This window comes from Phascolarctos cinereus, unplaced genomic scaffold (genome assembly GCF_003287225.1).
Source record: "Phascolarctos cinereus isolate Bilbo 61053 unplaced genomic scaffold, phaCin_HiC Scaffold_5;HRSCAF=322, whole genome shotgun sequence".
Taxonomy (NCBI): domain Eukaryota; kingdom Metazoa; phylum Chordata; class Mammalia; order Diprotodontia; family Phascolarctidae; genus Phascolarctos; species Phascolarctos cinereus.
In genome coordinates, this window is record NW_027555958.1 from 268,568,846 (window position 1) to 268,592,319 (window position 23,474).

The 23,474-nt window shown below is 48.3% G+C and overlaps 1 protein-coding gene across 1 annotated transcript; it reads right to left on the minus strand.

Moving 5' to 3' along the window:
- Nucleotides 1-231: 231 nt before the first annotated feature.
- Nucleotides 232-2,662, minus strand: CBX8 (chromobox 8). Its single transcript, XM_021000856.2, has 5 exons — nt 2,480-2,662; nt 2,015-2,058; nt 1,774-1,839; nt 1,588-1,654; nt 232-1,343 (listed from the first exon to the last, which is right to left on the minus strand). The coding sequence occupies exons 1-5, from the start codon at nt 2,546-2,548 to the stop codon at nt 483-485; spliced, it is 1,107 nt and encodes a 368-aa protein (XP_020856515.1). The 5' UTR covers nt 2,549-2,662; the 3' UTR covers nt 232-482.
- Nucleotides 2,663-23,474: the final 20,812 nt, after the last annotated feature.

Genomic DNA, 23,474 nt, shown 5'->3' on the forward strand with positions numbered 1-23,474 from the left:
GTTTTTCCCTCCCTCCCAAACTCCCAGCCTTTTCAGTGTCCACAGTGACTCCAAAGCATCAGAACATCACAAATCAAAAAGGTCAAAAGGACAGAATTGGGTATAACCATCATTTAGTCTGTATGTTGGTTTCCTCCTGCCTGGAGCTCAGTAAGTCTTCAGGGTGGCATTCCATTCTGGGTGGTAACTAATCCACATTTGAGTCTCTTGTTTTAAATAAAACAACTTCAAGAGTTGAAATATATATATATTTAGATATTTTCTTAAATAACATATTTACATCTAATAGAAAATATAACTCTAGAGATAATCTTTCCAACCAATATTGGGGATGGATTGGGGAAGGAAGAGGAGGGGTGTGAAAGGAAAGGATCAATGCTTTGGCTAGATCCCATCCAGAAATAAAAAGTACTCTGCCAAATTTCCTTTCTCTCTCTGTCTCTCACTCCCTCCTGCTTTCTCTCTGGCTGGCCTCCAGAAATTCATCTTTTCTCCTTAAAAAAACCTTGGTCCGTGTTGCTTTCCTTAATGGTGACGGTCAAAAAGTTTGAGGTCACATCTGTGACCACCACTTTCTCCAGGTTGGTTAAGGATGGGCTCCAGGATTCCTCCTCAGGGTCCCCAAGGATTCTGGCTACAGGGATCCTGGCAATCAAGGAGGGCCTACCCCCTTGGGCCCCCATGTCCCGATATAAGCTCCCAACTGAACCTGGGTTGCCGGAGCCATGTCGGACTCGAGGGCCTCCAGAGTCCAAGCCACTCTGGCCTTTGGCCTCCAGAAAATCTGCCCTGTGCTTTATGACTCGGGGTGGGTAGGTGTCCACAGCCAGTTTGCCCCCGGCCTCACCTCCGCTGGGACTAGCCATGGTACAGGCTAGGTCTGTGTCTTGCCTTCGGGCCAGCTGGATTACACTGTGCCCAGCTGTGAACTTGCCTGCCCCAGACGGGGCATCCTCCATCTTCCTCCCTTTGAGGTAGTCCCCAAGACTGTCCCCTGGCTCCCCTGAGGTCCGCTGGGAAGGGTCCCGAAGGTCCTTCCGGGGTTTGGGGCCTCGTTTCTTAGAGCTATCCCCTGGGGAGCTAGGTTTGTCGTCCGGTCTCCCAGTCCCCCGGTCCCGGTCCCGGTCCCGTTCTCGTTCCCGAGCTGAGTCCCCTCGACAGGTGCTACTGGTACTGGTGCTGCTACTGCTCCCAGGTGGGGAAAGGCCAATGTTTCGAAGTCCCTCCCGAGCTCGAGAAGTGGAGCCAAGTTCCTGGGGAGATCGTCCTGGGTAGGGGACCCTGATGCCCCGAGCTGAGTCGCTCCGGAACTCGTAGGTTTTCGCTTTAGCCTTGGCCTGTGCCTACAAAAGAGAAACAGGGATGTCAATGGCTTTGGGGCTGGGCCCTTCACCCCTCCCCCAAATCCCCTCCCCTTACCACCCTTTGCTTGCCGGATGACAACCGACCCAGGGTTAGCTCAGAAACTGAAGCGGGATACTTTTACGAACTCCCTACCGGTCTACCAGCCTAGAGAACTCTCCCACCACCATACACACCTACCTGTCCCAACAATATCCCTCCCAGCCACTGGCTGTTGCATCCTACCTTGAGGAGGAAGGTTTTGGGCTTGGGACCTCTCTTTTTGGGGCCATACAGCTCCATCTCTCGTTCCCTGGGAGGAGGAAGGAAGGGGGTGTTAAGAAAACAAATCCGAACTCCCATTCCGGGCTGGATCAAAGCCACAGCTACATGCTTTTAAGTGAGACACGGAGAGCTTGGAATGGCCTGTACCTTTCCTCAAAGGCTGCGAGAAGTCGGGCATCTAGTATGTTTTCTTCGGGTTCCCAGGTGCTATACCTATGAAAAGGTCAAGGAGAAGGGAAAATAAGTTCCAGGGGGTGGGAAGGAAGCTAGAGAAGGGTATTATATGCAACTTTCTTTTGTATCTCTATGCAAAGAAGAAGAAAAAAAAGAGGAAGAAAAATCTCCCTAATAACAGTCTAGGGCCAAGAATTACATATAACCTACTTACTTCTGAGACCAGCCCTTCCATTTCACGAGGTATTCCATTCGTCCCTGCGGATGCAAAGGTAAAATATGTGTGTGCACAGGAAAAAATGCATGACGAAAACAGGAGAAATGCATGCAAAAAATGCATGCACCAAATGAATGCGCGAAATCCAAGTGCACAAGGCATGCGCCCAGTGCATCTGCCACCCCATGCACGAAATGCTGCACAAACTGCATGCACACACACGCACATACATTCGTCCCCCTTCTCCCCACCCCCACCCATGTAATCTGTGTATCGTTGCAAGTCTAGGGAAAGAGCCTGAGCCTCAGAGCCAGAGCCAGAGCCGCCGCCACGGCCGCCGAGGCTGCTGCTGCTGCTGCTGGGACCTGGGGGAAGGGAAGCAGCGCTGCTGCAGGGGGTGGGCACCGGGATGGGGAGGGGAGGGGAGGCAGGGGCCTCGGCCTGAGGCCTGCGAGCACCTACTTTTCTGATGCGTCGCTTCAAGAGGGCTTCGGCCGCAAACACCCGCTCCCCGACCGCAGAAAGCTCCATGTTGACTCGTCGCTTACCCCCTTGGCCGCTTCCAGCAGCAGAAAAGCAGCAGCCAGCGCACGACAGACCATAATACTCCCCCGCTTACGTCAGTTCTCCCTCCCCCTCCTTCTCCTCTCCCGGTCTCCCTCCCTCTCCCTCTCCCAACCTCCTTCCCCCCTTTCCCCCCCTTTCGTCTCTCTCTCCCTTGCTAGCTCCCAACCTCCCCCTTCTCCTCTCTTCTTCTCCCGCCTCCCTCCCCCTCTTGCTCCCTCCCCACTTGTTGCTAACGGCGTCGCTAATGCGGAGAGGACAGTGGAATATTCCGCCGACGTCTGATTGGCCGAGGTGGAGTCCGCCCCGCCTCAGCTACGCCCCCCCTCTCGCTTTCTCCCCCGCGTTGCTACGTGACCCGAGTTCCAATTGCGGGTGGGGGGGTGGAGTCTGAGGGACACTAGAGACAGGGTGGAAGGGGGGGAGGGAAGAGGGAGGGGGAAAGGGAAAAAGGCCGAGAGCGGAAGTGACGTAAAGAAGGGTGGAATCAGCTGCTGTCAGTCTGAGGAGGGGGAGGAGGGGTGTCCCTTCCCCTCCCGGTCTACTGGATTGAATACACACCCCCTCCTCCAAGTTTCCCTCCCCCGAGATCAAAGGGTTCCCAGTCATTCCCAGAGAACAGCACTGTGGTCTCGGCCGCGACCCCCACCCTTCCGCAGACCCCAACCCTACCCTACATCCCCCGGATCCCCTCCCTCCCCCTTCTCCCCGCCCCCTCCGCTGCAGACAGCAAGGAGGTTGCTCCCAGACGCCAACTCTGCAGCTCTTGCACAATGCACAATGTACAGGTGTCAAAAATGGGAAAGGTCCCGGTTACACCCCAAGCACCCGACTACGCTCCCCTCGGCTCTCTCCTCGCCCCTCCCCCCACTCCATCCCTCCAAGCACCAACCCTCCGTCGCCATGACAACAGTCTCCCCCCCACATACATACACACAGCATTCCCATCTCCATCCCACTAGTCAAGTCAATGTCCCTCTGTCTTCTCCCCAATACTCCCAGGAATCCTCCACCCTCTGGCACCTGTCTCTCCTCCCTCCCACCCCCCTCCACGCGAACCCACCCACTAATCTACGGATCTGAGACTCCAGGCAATTGCTCCAGATACCGTCGCTGGTAATTGAGACAAAAGTGGAGGACTCGAATTATCCGCATAATTGCCCCTCATTCTTCTCTTTGCCACTAAAGAGCTATAGTGGCGACGTCAACTCGCCCTTTCTCTTCAGGGCCCCTTTCACTCCCATCCACCTGCCCCCTGCTCTTTAATATAATCCTGATATCGACCCCGAAGCTCCCTCTCCACCCCACCCTCATTCCAATCCAGACCGCCCCCACGATTCCCCAATTTCCATTGAAGTGAATTAATTTGCGGAGACTAGAGTAGGATCAAGGTCAGTAAATGTGGCCGTGAGTTGCTATCCCGGCTGCACACAGGCTCTCGGATGCACACAGAGTTGGCGCCTTGCACCGAGACTGCGCCAGCTCGCCAATTGGCACCAGCCGAGGCCCGCTTGCTCGAAGCTCAAGGGCTGCAAAGCCTCCAGCAAAGTCGCCGCCGAACCGGCAGCCGTTTGGCCTGGGTAGCGCGTTTCCGGCAGCGATCTATTCTCGACGTTCGGTTCGGATAAAGGGCAGGGCTGGGATATGTGGGGGCTGGGAGGAAAAACTCAAAGAATTGGCTGCGGACTGAGCTCAGAGGTGGCGCCTGGTATTTTGTTGCCCACATTGGGTAGTGGTAGAGACGTAGGGAGATAACAGGAGTGTCCAGGACCCTGACAGTGGCGTTCTCTCCGAGGCTTGCTAGGTACCGTACCCCTGCACTTAGGAAGGGGGGGTACACATTCACTCGGGACGACGGTTCTTCTCTTTATTCCCAGATTAAACTCTGAGGTAAGGATGGGGGGGACGGGGAGGGAGGCGCTGTCAGAAGAGCTCTCTTCCCACCTTCCCCTCTTCTTAATCATATTTAAAGACACAACTACTTTTTAGGACATAAGACAGCTACAACTACTGAAGTGGAAACAGTTTCTTTCCCCATAAACTAGGAAAAAAATGCAAAACAAACAAAAACCTCGTCGCAACTGACTTGGAGATGGAACAGGAAACCCTAGGCGGAAAACTCGACTCCTATCCAAGAAGCGTCTTAGGGGGTCTAGACGATGTATGGATGGAGAAGATGGGATGGGGGAGGGAGGAGGTAACGCAGAACTGCTCTTCCTCTACACTCTCCTTCCCCCACTCCCCACTGCCTTTAGATAAAAAGGATTTGGGTTTATCGTCTAACCTCCAGGGCTTTAAGGCTTTGGCATTAGGTCTTGGGATCTTCTCTTGAAATATCTCCCTCTTAACGAAATAAACGCAGATTGCGTAAAAATCGCCTTTAGGAGCCAAACAAGTTGCCTGAGAGAGGCCAATAGACAGCAAAGTTCATAATCATAAAAAGTCATTCACGGTTACAAATAGTTTCGACGGACGGTGCCAGCGATACAGCTGTTTCTGTTTAAGCTTAAATACTTTCCAACAGTTTGGGCAGTAAAAATAAAGTAGACCTCAACAGCCTATAAGTCTCTGGTTTCCTCGCCTCGAGAAAGCCCACCATCTTCATTTCAACCCCCCCTCCCTCACCCTCCTCCCCAATCTCTCACCCCCTCCAACTGTGGCAAGTAAATGGGGATCTGGGGCTTGGCTCTGGGTATCAAGTTACTTTGGATTCGAATTATTTACATCCAGAGAGACCAGATCATTATGGTTGTTGCTCCTGGGATCAAGGGTTCGGGCCACTAGTCGATTCTCTCTGCAGCCAAGGGACAGTTCCCAACAAAAGGGAGTGAGAACCCTCATTCACCCACACCCACACCCGCACATAACTAATGGTAATCGAAGAGTTTTGTTATTTGTCTTAAGATAGTATTTCCCAGCATTTCACCCATCAGTGATTTTACTGCCACTTACTCCTAATAGTTATGTTTGCTTTGGGAGCTTTTAGAGACCTAGAGGTTCCTGAGCTACGTTTAGAATTTGAGGGTTTCAGTTTCGTATTGAAGAAGCTTGCTCCCTTCCTATTGTTTTTTTCTTTTATTTCTCTTCCTTTCCTTCTGTCTTTCTGTATCCCTTTTCTTTTCCTTAACTCATTTTCCCCCTTTCTCAGTAGGACTAATTTATTAAGAAAAAGATGAAGCACTGAAATACACTTGCCTATGTCTTTATAGTGTTCTCTGTTTGCATCATCCTTCTTTCCTTCCCTTCTCTCTTCTGTTTTTCTTTGCCTCTCCCTCTTTCCTTTCCTGTTTCTCTTTGACTCTATATGTCTCTCTGACTCTATACCTCTCTGTCTTTCTCCTTCTCTGCTTCTCTCTACCTGTGTTCCTATGCCCCTCTCTGTCTCTTTGTCTCTCTGCTTCTTTCTGTTTATCTCTGAGGGTTTTGTGTGTATGTGTCTGTCTGTCTGTCTTTCTCTGTCTCTGTGTCTTTCTTTGTGTTTGTCTGTCTATAGCTTTCCCTCAATCTTTTTCTTGATCTCTATCTCTCCTCTTTCTCTGTCCATCTGTCTGTCTCTGTCTCTCTGTTTCTGTCTCTGTCTCTGTCTGTCTGTCTCTGTTTCATCGTGTGTCTATCTCTCTTTGTCTCTCTTTGTCCCTGTCTATCTCTCTCTGTCTCTGTCTCTTCCTCCCATCTTTTCCTCCACTTCCCATTACCTTCCTCTCTCCCTTGCCAACTCAGGTGAAAATCTTCAGTTTTAAGGTTAGAATGTTTAGGAAAAACAAGTTCATTTAATGAGGCTTCACTATCTCAAAGGTCAGAGAGTTTCCACTTGGTTCCCAAACAACATCTGGTTTATTCCAGATGAAGTCTGAACTTAAAGTGCATACACAAAATATGTACCAATAAACACCACTTGCAGGAATTAAAATCTCCAACATTCCTCATTTGCTTAGTGGGGAAATGCAGTTGGATTCTTGACTAGAATAGTTGGCTTGGGAAGCTTGTTAGCCTCCCTTTCCCCAGAGGACCAGTCTGATGTTCATTTTAAGGTATCAGGGAGTTGAAGTGGGGTGCAGTAAGGTGATAATTTGCTAAAAAGAAAAGAGAAAGAAAGGAAGAAAGGAAGGGAGGGGAGGAGGAAAGAAGAGAGGAAAGATGAGAAAAGAAAAAGAAGGAAAAAAAGTAAAGAGAATCCTCAAGAAAATGAGTTCACAACTCAGTTGATCAAGATAAGGAGACTCTATCCAGAATTCCAGGATTCCTGCAAGCTTCTTGGGAGGGCAGGGTGCAGGAGGCCAGGGAGATTCACAAATGGGCCTTTCCCACTCTAATCTTGCAATGCCAAAGTTTCCCCCACAGTTGCCTGGGACCAGATGCTTTCTGACTAGCCCACATTTATTTCCTTCCGAACTGGTCAATTGCAAACCACCAGCACTTCTCTTGCCTCATGTCTCTCCACCAAGCAAAACTCCCTCTGAGCTCACCTCATCTTCCTTTCACCCAAATCTGCTTTAGTCATTCATTTACTATTAAGATTTTACCCTCTTTAAGTGAAAGAATGTCAGGGCCCGGATAAGAGTGGGAGTGGGGTGGGACACTGAAAGTTTAAAACAAACCAAACCAAAAGGAAACAACTCTGAATACAGACTAGACTTCTCCGCTAGCCGGCTTTTTCCCTAGCAGAAGGCTTGCGCCGCTTCTGCAGTAAATAAGGTAACTGCTTCCTATTACCTTAGTCCCCATATGGCTGCAATTTGAGTGTCTTCAGAGACCGGAGGGGGGGGGGGTTGAAAGTGGAAATCAAATGCTCCAAATGCTCTCGTATTGCATTTTTATGAAAGAAAATGCCAGCAGAGTATTTAGCATTACCCCTTGCCCCTCCCCCCATTCTCGAAGATAAGTCCCGCGGTAGCTTGCTTTGTTTATTGATGCTTAGCCTCCTTCAAGACACCTGTTTTCCAAATCTGTAAGTGGTTCCTCTCTAGACTGCGGAGGAGTCAGGACGCCGAGCCCAGCAGAGTCCAGAATCAAGACTCTGAGCTCCTCTCTTGAGCTTTATCAAATGAGGTCTCGAACCCGGATCCTGGAACCAAGAACTCCTTGGAGAAAGCTCAGAGGGTGTGTTCCCCTTATTGAATTCCCCGAAGCAGATGAGACACTCCCGCGAAAGAAGAATTCTTTAAGATCGTAGGAGGGCCAAGAATCATTCCCAAATTCAGGTCCCAGGGACTTGATAGGTGGGTTAACCATTCAGTCTTAGGGCTTAGATCCCTTGGAGTCTTCCGGTAACTGTTTTGGACAACTCCTCTGGATATGAAAGGGGGCATTCCTTATTCCGGCTGCCCTGTCACTGCCCGGGCGACAAGCTGCAGCCTGTTCTCCAGGGCCGGGAGAGAGAGGCCGGGCTTTGTCTAGTTAAGGAGCGTTTCAAGCTCAATAGCTTGGAGGGTGTCAGACCTGCCGGGTCTTGGCTGGGGACTCTGTCGGATTGAGAAGAGAAACACTGCGTATTAGACAGAGTGAAGAGACTGGGGCTGTAAGTCAGTCAAATGGACTGCAGCGGGTCCGTGGTTCCGGAGTTTATGTCCCTGGGAACCTTGGAGCTCACCAAAGAGGGGATAGTTTGAGGAGGATATTTAAGAAGTTGGTGTCACAGGCTGGCTCTTACAGAGAATGAGATGCATATCTACATATGAATACGAGAGGTGCTTATGGGTGCCAGCGAGGTTGTGGTATATGTAAGGAGCAGAAAGGCCGGCCAGGCTTGCCTTACCTAGTTTACTGCAGAAGGACAACTAGGTGAACCACAAGTCTGGGTGTTCCCCTTAACAGACTTGACTCTTTAATGACCTTTCATTGGCATGTTTGGGATGGTTACACATCCAGTCAGACAGACAGTGGACTCCCTCTCCGTTAGTCATCCCTGTCATTCTCTCCCTATAGCTCAGCTTCACCACCCCGATGACACAAACAGGGTCGGTGATTTAACACTGCTAGTCTATGGTAACGCTACGTTATAACAATGATATAACAAGTCATTGTTGCACAGGAGACAAAGGACTGGGTTGTTTATTTGTTTGCTTTTATGCAAAAGAACCTAGATTTTAGCTGAGGCTCCAGCATTTATTAGTTTTGTGATCCTGGGCAAGTCACATATTCCCTTTAAATCTCAGTTTCTTCATTTATAACATTGGTTTCATTCAGGAAACCTAGTAAAGCAAAGCTGCACTAAGACTTTTGGGACACTGTAAACAAGCTGCCTCACATATTTCTTGTGAAGAAAGCGTTTTAAATATGAGTTAGAGCGACATATAAATGTGAGTGCTTATGATTTACAACAGAGCCATGAGTCTCCAGATTTCGCACTCACATACACACCATAGACATTTCACAAGCAGCCTGATGGACACAAATTCCCATCGAAGTCTGCTCCTTTTATAATAATATGTATCAACCAAAACTCTATGGGAAGAGAAATGCTTTTTACTCCTGAGCTGGAGGATCGTGGGAATTCTGTTTCCCTTTTTTTCCCCCTATAATTCTATTTTTTTTCTCCCATCAGGAGAGAAGTCCCTCCCCCAAAGTAGAAGACAAACATCCAGATAAAGACAGGAATCAGACTTGATGGAATTGGCAGCTGCATGCAGACCTGGAAAGTTGGAGGAGGCTTCGAAATCAGAATCAGATATTCATTTGGGTCAGAAAATGCCCCCCAGCAGAAATAATTCAGATTCCTCCAGCCTCTCTTGTCTGTAAGAAAGATAGAAGTGGAAGAGCAAGAGTGGGGAGATCTAATAGTGGGGAGATTAGATCCAGCTTCTTCTTTCTTGTTCTGGAATTAAAAGAACTAACCCCTTTGGTAAGGGTTAGAAGAACTGAGGCCCCAACATATTTGGGTCAGAGTTTTTATTTCTGTGATTTCAGAAGCAGCCAGCTCCAGACTATCTCCTAGTGTTCATCATGTCCTAACTGTGTCCATGGAGAATGGGGAGAGCAGAATGTAAGTTAGTGATTAGTTAAGTTTAAGAAATAAGCATATACAAAGGCATATCTCAGTCTGCACCTAGAGATACAAAGACATCTGTTTTCCTATACTCCAGTTAATCCAGCAGCGTACAAATAAATTCTAAAAAATTATTTTTTGTTTGTCCTCTGGCCAGACTGTGCCTGTGTAAGTGTGGGTATGCTTGCATACATACATGAATCTGGGGAAACAGAATGGGGGAACGGATTAATTGTGGAAATTGAATTGAGGATTCCCCTCAGGAACTTATTCCTTCATCTCTGAAAAAGTATTTTGAGACTGAAAGCAGAATAGTTCCTTTTCCTTTCCCTTCTTCCTTTACCCCAGCTTTTGCTTAGGAGACTGAGAAAGTCCACAGAGTTGCATCCAAGGTTCAGGACTACAAGGAGCCAAAGAGAAAGGTCGTGGGCCTTCTGCCCCTCTAAAAGTGAAGTCTATGGTGGTACAGATGATTGGGAGAAGCAAAAAAGGATGGTCCTGCTCACGTCCTTTCCCTCGGGCCTCCTCCGCCCACCATAATGAAGAACTAGTTTTCCTGGAGCAGTAGAGAATTGTCTCTGGATTCTGATAGAGCTTAAAGAATGGGTTAGGAGTTGACTCAAACCCAGACTGGACGCTGTGCTCAAGAAGATCCGATTCAGACAGGGCGGGAGAGAAGGAAGAAAGCAAGGAACAAATTGAAAGAGTGAATATAATTAGGAAATGGGAGCGAGGGGAGTTTAAGTAAGATAAGTGAAAGCAGAAAGAACGCCGGCAAAAAAAAAATTCTCTCATTGGGAAGTAGAATGCCTTGTCCGGTAGCTTCGGGAGGTGTTTGAATTTGCATGTCATTTGCACTCCTCTGAGCTCATCTAGTTAGAATATGATCGTAAAGGCTACAAGGTCTTGAGTCCGAACCGGGTCTAAACCAGTGACCTTAGAGCATAGGCAAAACTTAGTTCCACTCCCACAAACTTCACGCCCGCGTAAGATAGCCAGTTCTCTCGCTAGGGCTTTCGATTGGTCTGGGCAAAAGACCACCGGTGGCACTAATTCTTGGAGAACCAACTTGGGAGGAAAAAAAAAGTGTCTAGCCTGCCGTAGGTAAATCTGACAGTATTGAAAGTACCAATCTTAAAGTCCGATAATAAGGTTTCAAGCCCTGCCATCGACAGTATATATCTGGGACAACCGCACCATAAGTCACTTAGCCACTGTTTTACTCGATCTCATATTCAAAATGGGATTGAACACACGTACGATACTGACTTTGTCGGATTGTCGCAAGGAGTAAAAAAATGCTGCATAGACGTAAGATATTACTGTTGCCTCACATCTACTTATATACGGAGGTGAATGGATAGCTTGTATGCATGGTTGTTTGCATGTTGTGTCCCTCATTAGAATGTGAGCTTTTTAAAGGTAGGGACCGTGTTTTTGCCTTTCATTCTATCCCCAGAGTTTAGCACGGTGTCTGGTCCATAGTAAGAACTTAATAAATGCTTGCTGTTATGTGGATTCTTTGGAAATAAAACGTCTAGAAGACAAGGGATTGCTTCACTTATTACTCACATCCTCGGAACGGCCAAAGCTAGCCGTTAAGCTACCTGAGTCTTTCTTGGGGAAGTTGCGGTGAATAAAACCTGGTAGTTGACTGAATGAGAAATGAGCTCCTGAGGAGAACAGCTGAAGGCACTTTCTCAGCTGCCCCCATCTCATCTCCTGCAAAGCTTGCTGCCGTTCTGGGGGCTTTAATGAGAAGTTCGGCCGGCATTCGTTGCACCCCCCAGGGAGTTCAAAGCACTCTTATCAGTTCTTCACACTCGTTTCTACCCTTTCCCCTCCCCCTACCAAAGAAATTAGAAATGGCTTATTCTACAGACACTATTGACCATGAAATGAGTCACAAACTGGAGGTCCTTTTTCAACACTTTTGTTGGGATGCGGGGAAAGGAGGCAGAGTTTATTCTCTCTCTCCATTTAAGATTAGGCGAATAGGTTTTGAGTAGTTGTGAACAGCCTGCTATCACACAGGGAGGTAGTGACAGAAAAATATCCTGCTAATATCCTTGGTTAGTAGTTTGGTTCTCTACTGCTACCCCGCCAGATGACACCTAGAAGGAGTTTCCCTAGGTAAGGAGGGCACCATTCAGATACAGTGTCTTCCCCATAACTCGAGGGGCTCCAGTTAGAGAGTGGCAGTGCTTCCCAGGGAAGATTTCGGGATCCTAGAAGGGCTGTGATTGCCACTGGCTAGTTAGTGTAAGTGCGTTGGGGCAGCCTTTTTTGCCACTGGCTAGTTAGTGTAAGTGCGTTGGGGCAGCCTTTTGAAGAACAGATAGATTGATAGTTAACTGGTTTCAGAAGCGTCTCGGATTGCCTTCTCATCTCTAACCTAGATAGACAGCCCACTCTGAGGACAGTCAACCCCTCCTTCCCATCCAGCACCTTCTTCCTCTCGGTAACGCGTTTCCCTTTCAGGAACAGGAGTTTTCCCCAGATCCACGAAGAACCAAGTTCTGGGGCTCTTCCTCTTGAAACCTCCCCAGGGAGAGGACTCTGTCAAACACCCTACCCCTGTGAGAGAAAACAGGGCGTCCAGCTAGAGCCTGGGTGCTGGGGTTCGGGCTGGCTCCGCGCACGCCCAGAAGTTTTGTTGACGGTTCAGAGGCTGCCGGGAAGGGGACAGACAAGCCGCCAGCTCTAGACTTGCGCAAGCGCTCACTCCTCGCATCGGAAACGAAGATCTCTTTCCCAGGAGCTTGTTAAGACTCTCTAAGACCACCAAGGCTAACTAGCCCAAGCCCAAGGAGGAAGACAGGGTAGCCACAGTCGGCTAATCAAACCTGAAATGCCTCAAATAGAGCTTAGGGGCTTCTCTTCTCCCTCACTCTTTCAGCTTGGTTCACTAGCCCTCCTTTGCGAAATCGAATTAAGTGAAAATTGGTACCGTATTTACTCGCAAAATTTCCACCCTTCGCCTCGTTTTTTGCAGTCTAAAATAGGTAGTTGTTGGGGGTGGTTGTAAAGTGAGGGCGAAAATTATGCAGTCTTCTGAAACCAGATTCACCTTCACCAACTTGTATTAACCTTTCCATCTCCATTTACATAAAGGTAGTATTGATTTGTCTAGAGTTTCACAGCAATCAGTGACTTCACCAGTGGTTTCACTGATATAGGGAACTTTCAAATAAGGAAACTCTTTCCAATGAAGGTTGGCATCTTCTCAGCAATTTATATTTAGGTGCAGCTAGGTAGCCTAGTTGTATAGAATGTTGGACTTGAAGTCAGGAAGATAGACTGTCTCAGACTCTTACTAGCAGTATGACCATAGTCAAGTCACTTAACCTCTCTCAGCCTCAGTTCCTCCTGTGTAAAATGGGGGTAATAATAGCACCTGATTCACTGAGTTGTTGTTGAGGTCAAAAGAGATGCCATATATATAAAGAGCTTTGTAACTTTTAGTGGGCTATATAAATACTAGTTTATTGCTGAATTGTACTGAAGTTAAATGACTTTCTCAGAGTCGCTGTTAGTGTCTGTCAGAGGGTAGAAGTTGAACCGTCCTCTCTTCCTAAATCTGAAGCAAGCTCACTATCCACTATGCCAGTTTGCTCACTGTTCCTGAGAAAGTGAAGCTTATAACCAAAGACTGCATTAAAGGGTAGCAGTGTATATTTGTCTTTGTGTTTCTGGTAGAAGACATAAAGATTATTTCAAAAATAAGTCAATGGTAATGCTTATGCTTGGAATTTCCTTTTCCTTCAAGTTTCAGAAGGTTTAGAACATAAGCACTTCGTGAAGAGGTACTGGATAGCTACTGGAGTCCCAAATCCAGCACTGTACGTCCTCCCTGTGCTGATATTTCTCACTGAGTCACTGGCAGTCTGGAAATCCCAAACCAGAATCTAAAAGATAGAAAGGAGGGGATGATAAGATAGGAGAAGGATTCAAAGAAGCTAAAAAGGGGTAGAGAAAAGAGTATTGACTTCTTTTCCTACATCGGGGTTAATGGCCAAAAGTGGTTCTTTCTTCAATTTAACCCGACATCTGCTTTGGCAAAGGACCCTAGACAAATCTCTGCCACAACAGCTGATGTTTCCAATAGTGTAACAGGATGCAATGGAAGGACCACATTGGAAAACTATCTTTTAGGGTTTTTTCCCCACCAGGTTGCCCCCACACAAATCCTTACCCCCTTCCAAGCCTTTTCAATGGAATGGTGTGGGCTGTAGAAAATTCTCTAAGGGGAAAAGTTATAAATAAGTTTGGCAAGAAAATTTATCTGGGACTTTTATGCTGAGAGGAAATTTTAAACACTTCAGTCCTGATTTTTGATTTTCAAGGATACTTCTAACATGAGTAAAGCGGGCTGACCAAGTCAGAAGTTCACATAGAGTGAACATCTTCTGGTACCGGGGCCTTCCTCAAGCACTTCATTTAGAAAAAGAGCTATCCTTTCAGAAAGGTAAAAGATTCAGGTTTGAGTAAAAAAGATGGTTCCAGCATAGCACTGGAATGCTGATTTTCATGACCTCCTTTTTGGAATGTGCCCCCAACCCCACCCTGACTCTTCTCAAATCCGGAGAAAAACCAGCGAGTGTCCCTGAAGAAAAGGGACTAATAGACAAAGTTTTAAAAGGGGAAGCGGAGAAGTTTTGGGTTATTTTAGCAAGTGGATAGACTATGGGGAGTATTTCGGAAGTCCTGTGAAGTGGAAGAAAAGGGGAAAAGAACAGCAAAATAGTGGCATGTTCCTACTTGCTTCAGGGGCAGATTTCGAACAACCCTGTAAAGGCATTAGAAAGTTTCTTCTCCACTTTCTTCCTTTTTCATCTGCCCGAAATAGCTCACTCTTTTGAATCTAGTGCAGAGTCAGGACTGGGAGCAAATAGGTAGACACACAACAAGGAATAGTTTTGACTCTTTCCTTTTTATAAATACACACTATTTTAATCCCACTCTCCAAGACCAAGTACTCTATTTTGTAATGACAAATCTCTTGTGAAGCTCAGTTACAGCTCAAAGCCTTAGCATACCAGGGCTGCAATTTTCAAGCTTTGCTTGCCTAAGGAACTCAAAAGCCTAGTCCTCTTGTCTTTGAACTGAGAGCCTTTTCTACCTCAGGATTGCAGTTTCCCAATCTGAAACTCCATTGCCTCATCTCAAACCTTCAGCCTACAGCTCAGGTAACTTCAAATCCTTTGACACCCCACCCCACCACCACCACACACAGGGAAATCTAGAACCAACCCTGCACTGGAGATGAGGGTGGGGGAAGAAACGAAACACCTAATTACTATCACCTCCTCATCAGCATTATAGCTAAAAATTAAATTAAATTAAAAAGGTGGGCACCTTAGCTCTTCAGTACTCCCCAATCATATCAAAGATCCAAAGATCTTCCCATCCTACAGGCCAGAGCCACTAAGAAGGAGAGGAGATTAAAAAGAAGAGAGTGGTTTAGTAGCCCAGTGCTTGGGTTTGCTGACCTCCAAATCTCTTGTCCCTAATCTTTCCTCTCCAACAGGAAAACTACGTTTCGGGCCAATATCTTCACAGGTCCCCTAACTGTAACAGGTATACTAGTGGCCTCCTCCCCCTTGTGATCTCCCAGGAGCTGATGGACAGGATATTTCTCTGATGCCCCTGAGCTGGAAGGAGTAGAACTGGGCTCCCTCTTCTGGGCCACATCTGTTGAGGCTCTGAAAGAAGGGTCTGGTTCCAGAAGTGTGGGCTTCCTCCCTTCCCTGCCACGACCTTTCGAAGAATCTCTGCATCTAGTTAACACTTTTTGTGTACTCCAAGGGGTTGTTTGCTCCAGAGTTCGAGTAGATTTGGATCAAGACTGTAGTGAAAGCAAAAAAGCTTCTATGCCCTGATCACAGTCGGGGAGACTTAGGATAGATCTAGCAGCTTGGTTTACTGAAGAGAGGGGGGATCAGAGCTGAAAAAACGAAGAGTAGCTGACCTGACAGCCTCTGGCGATTCCTCGGACCTGACAGTTGCCCTCTGACCACCCTTTAGGCATGCCCTTCATTCCCCGCCACTTGAGAAAATTAGGTAGCCAGTTCTTGGTTCCTTTGAGATAATTTATCACCTTGAACATTTTTATAAGATTGTGTGTCTGCCTGGGTGTGTATGCCTGAGTGCATCTGAAGAAGCCTATTTCTGTGAATGTGCAAGATGATGAATTTATTCAGATAATAAACCCTGTGTAAATAATTCACTCAGCTGGACTCCAGAGCTCATGGACATGCCATAGGAAGGAGCTAAATGTAGGAGCTAAAATGAATGTATGAGATATGACTATGTAAAGTATTCACTGATAAGCAGCAAATATGTGTAAGGAAGTGATGAGATGAAAGGGGCTTACCTGGACCCATCCAAGTCCTCCATGCCTGGAGATCTAAGACATCTAGAAATTCCTGCCCAGCATTAACTATGTACCCATGGGAAGACACCAGTCTCCTTCCCCCAATGCTAACTCAGAGCTTCTGAAGTTTATCTAGCCCGGTGTCATTCATTGTGATCTATGTCCTCAAACTGACCCATTCAGAACTTCATTTATGCTCAAGTATGAAATATAGCAGACATCTCCCTTAGACAAGCTCATGTCTCCAAGCAGTGAAGACTCAAACCTTCCCTTCATCTCAATTTTCACATAGGGAGAATATAAGGTACAGTGTCTGGAGCACTTTGAGATCTCAGAAGCTGTCCTCAAGATGAAGAAATGGGTCCCAGGCTGGGTTCCAGAGTAGAAAGGAGTAATACTACTCAACTAGTTTCTCCCATTAACTGGAGACTTCCTTGTTGTTTCTTTCCTAGGACTAGGAAATGAGATGGACAAACTCTCTCTCTCTCTCTCTCTCTCTCTCTCTCTCTTCTCTCTCTCTCTCTCTCTCTCTCTCTCTCCCTCCCTCTCCCTCACTCTCTCCTCTGTCTCTTTCAGGGGCATAATCTTTTCAAGAACCTCTCATATGCTGGCAGAGGTTCAGGGCCCAAGTTGGTTCTCAACTGTGGGTGGCACTGAGCTGATCAGGAAAAAGTCCAAAAGAGTTACCTCCCTCCTGGGGATCTTAGCTAGCAAGATCCTTCCAGGAAAGAAATTAACAAAGCAAAGAAAATAAACAAGACAGTCTAGAATGAAATACTAGGGAAGATGAGAGGAGAGGCTGTTCTAGGCCCATGAAAAGTTCCATGACCTCAGCCCTAAGCCAGTGATTATGTGGAATCTAGAGGGTCCAGACAAGTATGCACATACATACATATAATCACAGAAGCACAGAACATATTGCCTATGGACAGACACACCTATAGCTTCAATTACCCATCAAGTTGTTTGGCTCTTCCAAACAGGCACTCTCTCAGTCTTTTGACAGTGTGTGTGAACAATGGGATTGATATGTAAAGAGGAACTCCATCAAACTAAAGACAGAAAATGTTGGATCTTGTTTGCCTTCAAGGGCACTGAGAACCCTGGCTGCAAAAACAAAACAAAACAAAAAAAACCCCACCTATTCTGAAACTTCAAACAAAAGAACATGTTGCTACTACTGATGATCCAGATCCTTCAGGGATCCAGGAACCTGAGTCCAGAATCAACTATGGCCATGGGAGGGAGAGAAAGTAAGGGGTGAGGAACACATATTCCCACCACCTCTTCCATCGTTTTCTATCACACTGACTCGCTCTGACTCTGCCCAACATATTCTTAATGTCAGTGAGGAAAAGAATTCAGAAGTATTGAGGCAGCAGCATTCATAAAAAGAGTGGAGACACACACCTGCCATCACACTAAGGTGTTCTGACAAACGGTGGAATACTACAGTAGGAGTTCATATGAGCACCAATATCTTGCAGTCTTTCTATCTCCTTTCCCTTCTCGTTCTCCTCCACTGCTCAAAGAATATTTTGGACATAATACACACACTTTGGTAGGCATACCTCTCCAAGAAAAACACACACTCAGGAAGTGTGGGGAAGGGAGTTGGACCCTTTATAAGTTCGAATTCCATGATTGGTGTAAGCTTCCACTCTATGACTCAGTTTCTCCTGTGACAATATTTTTTTTTAAGCAGCATCAATGAGGCACAAGCAAGGAGTCAGGAGGATGAGAAGGTGGAAAGGAGGGGGAAGAAACTCTGGGTGGAGGGATTATACTTTTCAAGACCATGAATCACTGTCTAAGAAAATCTTTCCGTAGGAGCTGTAACTCCCAGCTCCCTTCAAACGGCTCACTGCTAAACCCCAACTCCAGATTAATTCCAGGTACATTCTATAGGTGGCATCATGCTACTGGAAATAGCCTCCTCTGAAGATCAGGAGAAAGTGAGTTTCCTGCAGTATAAGCCTAAGCTAAGAAGCTGTCACGAACCTGATTCGAACCCGAACTTCTGTTCAAACCTAGAGGAATTTCTGAGCCTAGCAGGAGAGAGCGTTTCTTTTCACAGGGTTTTAGCCTTTGGAGCTGGACGGGATGAGGGGAAGGGAATTCTTTTCTGGAGCCGTAAAATCAAGTCCTCCTGCCCTCAGTCCAGAGGGAATCAATAACTCGGATCTCGAGAAACCGTCATGAGGTGGAGTCCAGTGCTTGGAGATGTTAGCAGGAGTGATACTTCGGCATTTACAGATATCTATACGGTATATGAAGCTAGGTCCAAAAAGCCCCGGGCCAGTCTCGTCGGACTGGAAACTGAATTCCTGAAGAACTGGTTCAGGAGGTTCTCTGGTCTCGCCCAGGCTGTGCCCTAGCTGTCTTCATCCCGCGCATCCCTCAATTTCTAACACGTGCGGAACCAACATGAGGCACACCCAACCTAGCTCTACTCCTCCAACAGGGACTTGGAATCTAAATTCTTTTTGCTGGGCCTTCAGCTTTATACTTTTCTAACTCTCCTTCTTTACTTCCCACATAATAGTGTGGTGAGGCTGAGTAAGCCCACTCTTACTGTGGGTGGCGTGTCTTGGCCGGAAGTAGAGAGAAAGAAAGGAAGCCATCGATCTTTCTAGAAAAGACCTTAGCATGGTGAGGAAAGGTTAGGAACCTTCTTTATATGTCAGGTGAGGTAGGAGGATGAGAACCTAGATACCTCAAACCTAAGATATCAGCCCCTCTAGAAAACCATTCTTGCCGAACGAAGATTGCCCCCTGGGAATTTGAGAGTCCCCCAGGGAGCCTCTTTCACATTCCCAAGACCTTGGATTCTTCTTTATCTCTCCAGATAGAGTTTGATTCCGGAGCTCGGAATCATGAACTCGTGAACCTCGCAGGCTCAAGAGCGTGAGCTACATGACGATTCAGTGGCTTGTGAGCAATGCGTTTGACGTCAGGAAAACGCGGAGAGATCTGTGGACGAGTAACAGCAGTAATAAGGCCCGATTCGGCTGCTCTCAGTTCTCTGCTCCCCCAGTGGAATGCCCTCAGATAGGGAGGTGGCCATCATGCTCCCTCATCGTAGGTAGCTGGGACAAAAAACCCAACTGATAAATTCACTTCAACCCATCCTGACCTTCTTTCTCAACTCCATCTTAAGCCCAAACCTCCGGGGTCTGAGACCCTGGGAGAGCCGAAGTTATTGGGGTTTCAAAGGCAAATAAGAGGGCTGAAAAGGAAAGGCATCCCTAAGAGAGCGGGAACCAATTGCAGTTCCCAGTGGCTTAAATTATATCCCCACCATTTCTGGATTAGGATAAGTGGAGCATATGGAGGAAGCCAGAGAAACCCCCAAACACCTGTTTCGAGGGACCCTTTTTCTTCTCTCTCCCCATCCTTCCACGTTCTGTTTCTCTGGCTCTGATGCCTTTGGTCATTCTCTTATTATTTAAACAAAAGACATCAGATTTGGATCCCGGTAAATTTGCGTCTGCACTTCGGAAACCCAGAGCAAGAGCAGAGGAGAAAAGGAAAGAGAGAAACCCGGGCTGCAGCGGCAGATGGTACATTCCTAGTGCTACATCTGGGGCAGGGCTGGAATTGAGGCTGCCACATCTGGGCAGGATGGGTCGCTCCTGCCATACTACTTCCTCCCTCCCTGACCTTTGGGGTTCTGGGGCATGCTGCAGCTTGGCCTTGGCCGCGCGCTCCATCAATCGCCTTTTAACTTGTCTTGGGCAAAGGGAGAACAAGGTATATACTGTATTTAGGTTCCTGCCCATATATGGTGATGTGTACCAGCGCCCCGCAGAATGGTTACACCATATAAGGCAACAGAGCCGAGCCTGGAGTGAGCTGGTGAGATATTATTGGCTAGCTGGTATCTCAGCAACCAGCTCTCACGAGTGGAAAAGAGCCAGACGTCCTCCCCCACCCACCTCGATCCCTGCCCCCCTCTCTCCCTCTCTTCTTTACACCCCCTTCTTCCCCTCTTTTTTCTCTTTCCCCCTTTTTCTACCCTCTCTCTCTTTCCAACACCTCCCTCTCCCGTCTTTTCTTTTCACTTGCCTCTCTTTGCCCCCCTTTTTCACTCCTACCCAGCTTCCCACTCTTTCCCCACGCACTCCCCCCTCCCCAAAGCGGGCAGAAAAAGGAGCAGCAAAGGAGCGGGAAGCCCCGGATGGGGGGAGGGGACTTTGGGAATGGATGGAGGGGCGGGGGGGGAGCAGTAGCTGCAGCCCAGTAGCAGCTCCACATCGCGCGGGCACGCGCGTGCGCGCGCACACACATACACATGCAGGGATCTAGGAATGCTTTTTCTCTCCAGTTTGTGAATCTCATTGAAGGTGGTTAGAACAATTAGTAGAGGAGAGGAGGAAACCAAGTATGCAGAAGGCTGAGAATGCACTAAGCCAGGGTTGGATTCATTTATTAGATATAATCAAATTAACGTCGACCAGGTTGTTCCCTGAAGGTGGGTTTTCCATACTAGTATTACTACTACTAAATCTATGCTCCTTCTAAAACGTTCTTTTAAAAATCTTGCCAGTTGTTGAAGGAATCTAGAAGCAAAATTAGGAGCAAAAAAATAAATAGAGATTTCCCTTGCTTCTCTGGGAAAGACCCTGGAGAATTCAGGGCATTAAAGAAGAGGTGCCAGAGCTCAAGTAAGTTCAACGCCCGACCTCGGGTCACTCCCCATCGCCCACCCAGAATGATAAGCGGTGGGGGGAGGGGAAATTTTAGACTACTGTAGAGCCCCAAGGCAGGGGGCTCTTCGGTTCCCTTAAGGGCCATAGAACCCCACCAGGAAACAGGCTCAGTGAGTGGATGACATTGAACTTCATAGTATGACGCCCATCTTCACACGCTTGAATATACATAGGTGTATGCACCCACCCACACGCATCTCATGGAAAAGACCTATATATGGTCTGGTATTCTAAAGTTTGTTCTCTCCTCCAACCCCTACCCCAAGCACAGTGAGGGACTGTCACTCTCGAACTCCTTTGTACACCGCCAAGGAGGCCAAAGGGCGACCACTTGGAAGAGGTTGTGGACGAGCTCTCCCCACCTGTCATCACGGGACACGCTCAGCACTGTCCCCTACTGGGCAGATTCTCCGGGATGAGCAGTCTAGTTTGGGGAAGCGTTCAACCGCACAGTCTGAGGTCTAGGATGGATGAAGGATGGTCAGAGGGGTATGGTGACCCTGACCTGAGCCTGGGCAATCCCGCTGCTGCCCTCCGACCTTCTTTCTGAATAGCTGACATTTCCCAAGGGAACACAAACCTACCCGGGTGGGGCTCGGGGAGCAAGGAACAGCCTGCGCTTTTCTGTGTATTTAGTTAGATAGGCTGCTTCGTGGCTGTTTCGAAGGAAGGAAGTGCTGTGTGTTGCAGAAACAGCTCCTGCTTGGTGCCAGCATCGTATCTCTCTCTCCCTGACCTTGGCTGAGATTTGCTGCTTCCGTGTTTTCTCTGCTAGAAAACGAGATTTCCCTTAATGCACAGGGACACTGGTCAGCAGCTTTCCCCAGTACTCTACAGCCTTTCGTAGCTCTTGGGTGGTTAGCACATGACATGTATCACATGTTTCTTTGAAGCACATATAACATGCATATATCCGCAGCCATGTCACATATGCACAAGTACAACCGATCACCTGGTGCTCCTGAAGCTCGTGGCGCACAAATAGAAACATTCTTTATGTCAAACACACGCAAATAGCTTGTTAATGTATATAAATGAAGAATATCAAAGCTTTACGTTGGTAAAGACGGATGATTGGCTGTATCAAAGACAGACAGACCCCTTCTCTCCCATCCCCGATCCCGGTCTTGGCACTTCCAAGGACTCAGGGGCCCTTCTTTCTCCCACCCCACTCCCCATCCCTCCACACTCTTGACAACAAGCCCACGTAATCAAACGACTAAGCCAATTCTGTGATTAGAATTTCTTTGATTTAGTCCCAATCCCAGTGATTTTATGCATGTTTTCCAGACTGGAGGAGTCGCTAAGAAGAGTTGAGAACATAGTTGGAGGGTAGGGGACGAGGAGGAGGGGAACTCGTTAGACGTAAAACACACACACACACACACACACACACACACACACACACACACAAAACAAATGTAAATCAACAACCTTCCCCCTCCCCCCCGTCTCCCATTCAGCCCGACGTTGGACAGTGTTAGCACCTCTGAGTCTGGGGGAGCAGCGGAAGAATAGGCTGTATTCTGCTTGGTTTAGGGTGTAGAACCTTAATCCAGTAAAGAGGTTCCCCAGTCACATTTTTCGTTTCTACCCCAGTTTCGCCTGAATCACTCCAAAAAGTTTCTCTTCTTCCCAACCGGGTTCTGCCGCCTCCCGCGCCACCCCACATCCCCCGAACCTTCACCCCTTACTCCCCCTGACCCAGGTCCAGACTGTTCTGACGCTGCCTCCTTTGGAGGTCTCCCAATCCAGGGAGAATGGAAGCCCCAGCAGCATTCGAGTGGGGCCCTCAGGAAGGGCCCCCTCAGGATGAGCTGGGTTTTGAATCGAGCCCGGGTTGGGAGGCCGCGGTCGCCGAGCTTCCCTGCACCTGCCAGAGTACGTGGCACGCCGAGGGCATTCACCCGGATCATCTCCTGGAAGTTCCGGGCGCAAATCTTTCGGTATTTTAGGCTACGGCAATTTCTTTTTTCCTGCAAGAGGGTAATCTTTGGCTGGATTAGGCTCACTCTGATGCATTTGATTAAAAGAAACGTACATCTATTGGATATATTAATGGAGAGGCAGGTTTTGTGTTTCTCGGGGCTTAACATTTAGTAATCAGTCTTTATTTTTCTCTCTGCCCTAAAACTACTCTGCTTGGGAAAGAAAAAGGGGACTTGGAATGTGTCCGTGTGGGGTGGGATGAAGGGGGGAAGACTGGGGGAGGGTCAGATGTGCACGCCCCTCAGGACTCTGCCCTCCCAGCTGGCAGGTAAAAAATGCCAGCCCCCCCTCCCCCTTTCCAAGTGTCGGAGCCGCTCGGCACCCGGGCTGGGTGCGGGAAGGCCCCGCGGGGGGCGCCGAATGGGGGCCGCGGAGGAGGAGCGTGGAGGTGGGGGGAGCCTTTCGCCTCTTCCCCTACGGCAGCGTGGCGGCTGGCGCTGCTTTGGCAGCCATTTTCTGCAGCTGCCTTAGCTGGGGCTCTGCGGAGCGAGGCGGAGGCTGCGGCGGTCGCGCCGCCGGACTGGGCCCGCGTGGGGGGCGGGAGGGGGGAGCTAGTGGCGTGGGGGGGAGGAGGGGAAGCTGAGGTAGAGCTAGCAGCCCAAGGAGGGGGGGTCGGCCTGGGCCCCCGCCCCCCGGAAGAAGCTGGTGTCTGGCCCCCGCCCCCACCCGTTCCCCCCCTCCCCACTCGGTGCTGCATTGCAGGGGGAGCCGAGCTGCTGCTCCGCGTGGCTAGTGCCTGTGATACCACCCTTTCCCCCGCCATTTTGTACTGGGGCTGGTGCTTTCCTAAAGCCGAGATGGAGCAGACAAAACCAGCCCCCTTTCGCCCTC

Excerpts from the sequence above, each read along its gene's own strand:
- CBX8 (XM_021000856.2), bottom strand. The coding sequence starts at position 2,548 with ATGGAGCTTTCTGCGGTCGGGGAGCGGGTGTTTGCGGCCGAAGCCCTC. Across the intron at positions 1,840-2,014 it reads TGGAAGGGCTGGTCTCAGAA|GTATAGCACCTGGGAACCCG; the intron begins GTAAGTAGGTTA and ends ACCTTTTCATAG. Across the intron at positions 1,655-1,773 it reads CTCGCAGCCTTTGAGGAAAG|GGAACGAGAGATGGAGCTGT; the intron begins GTACAGGCCATT and ends TCCTCCTCCCAG.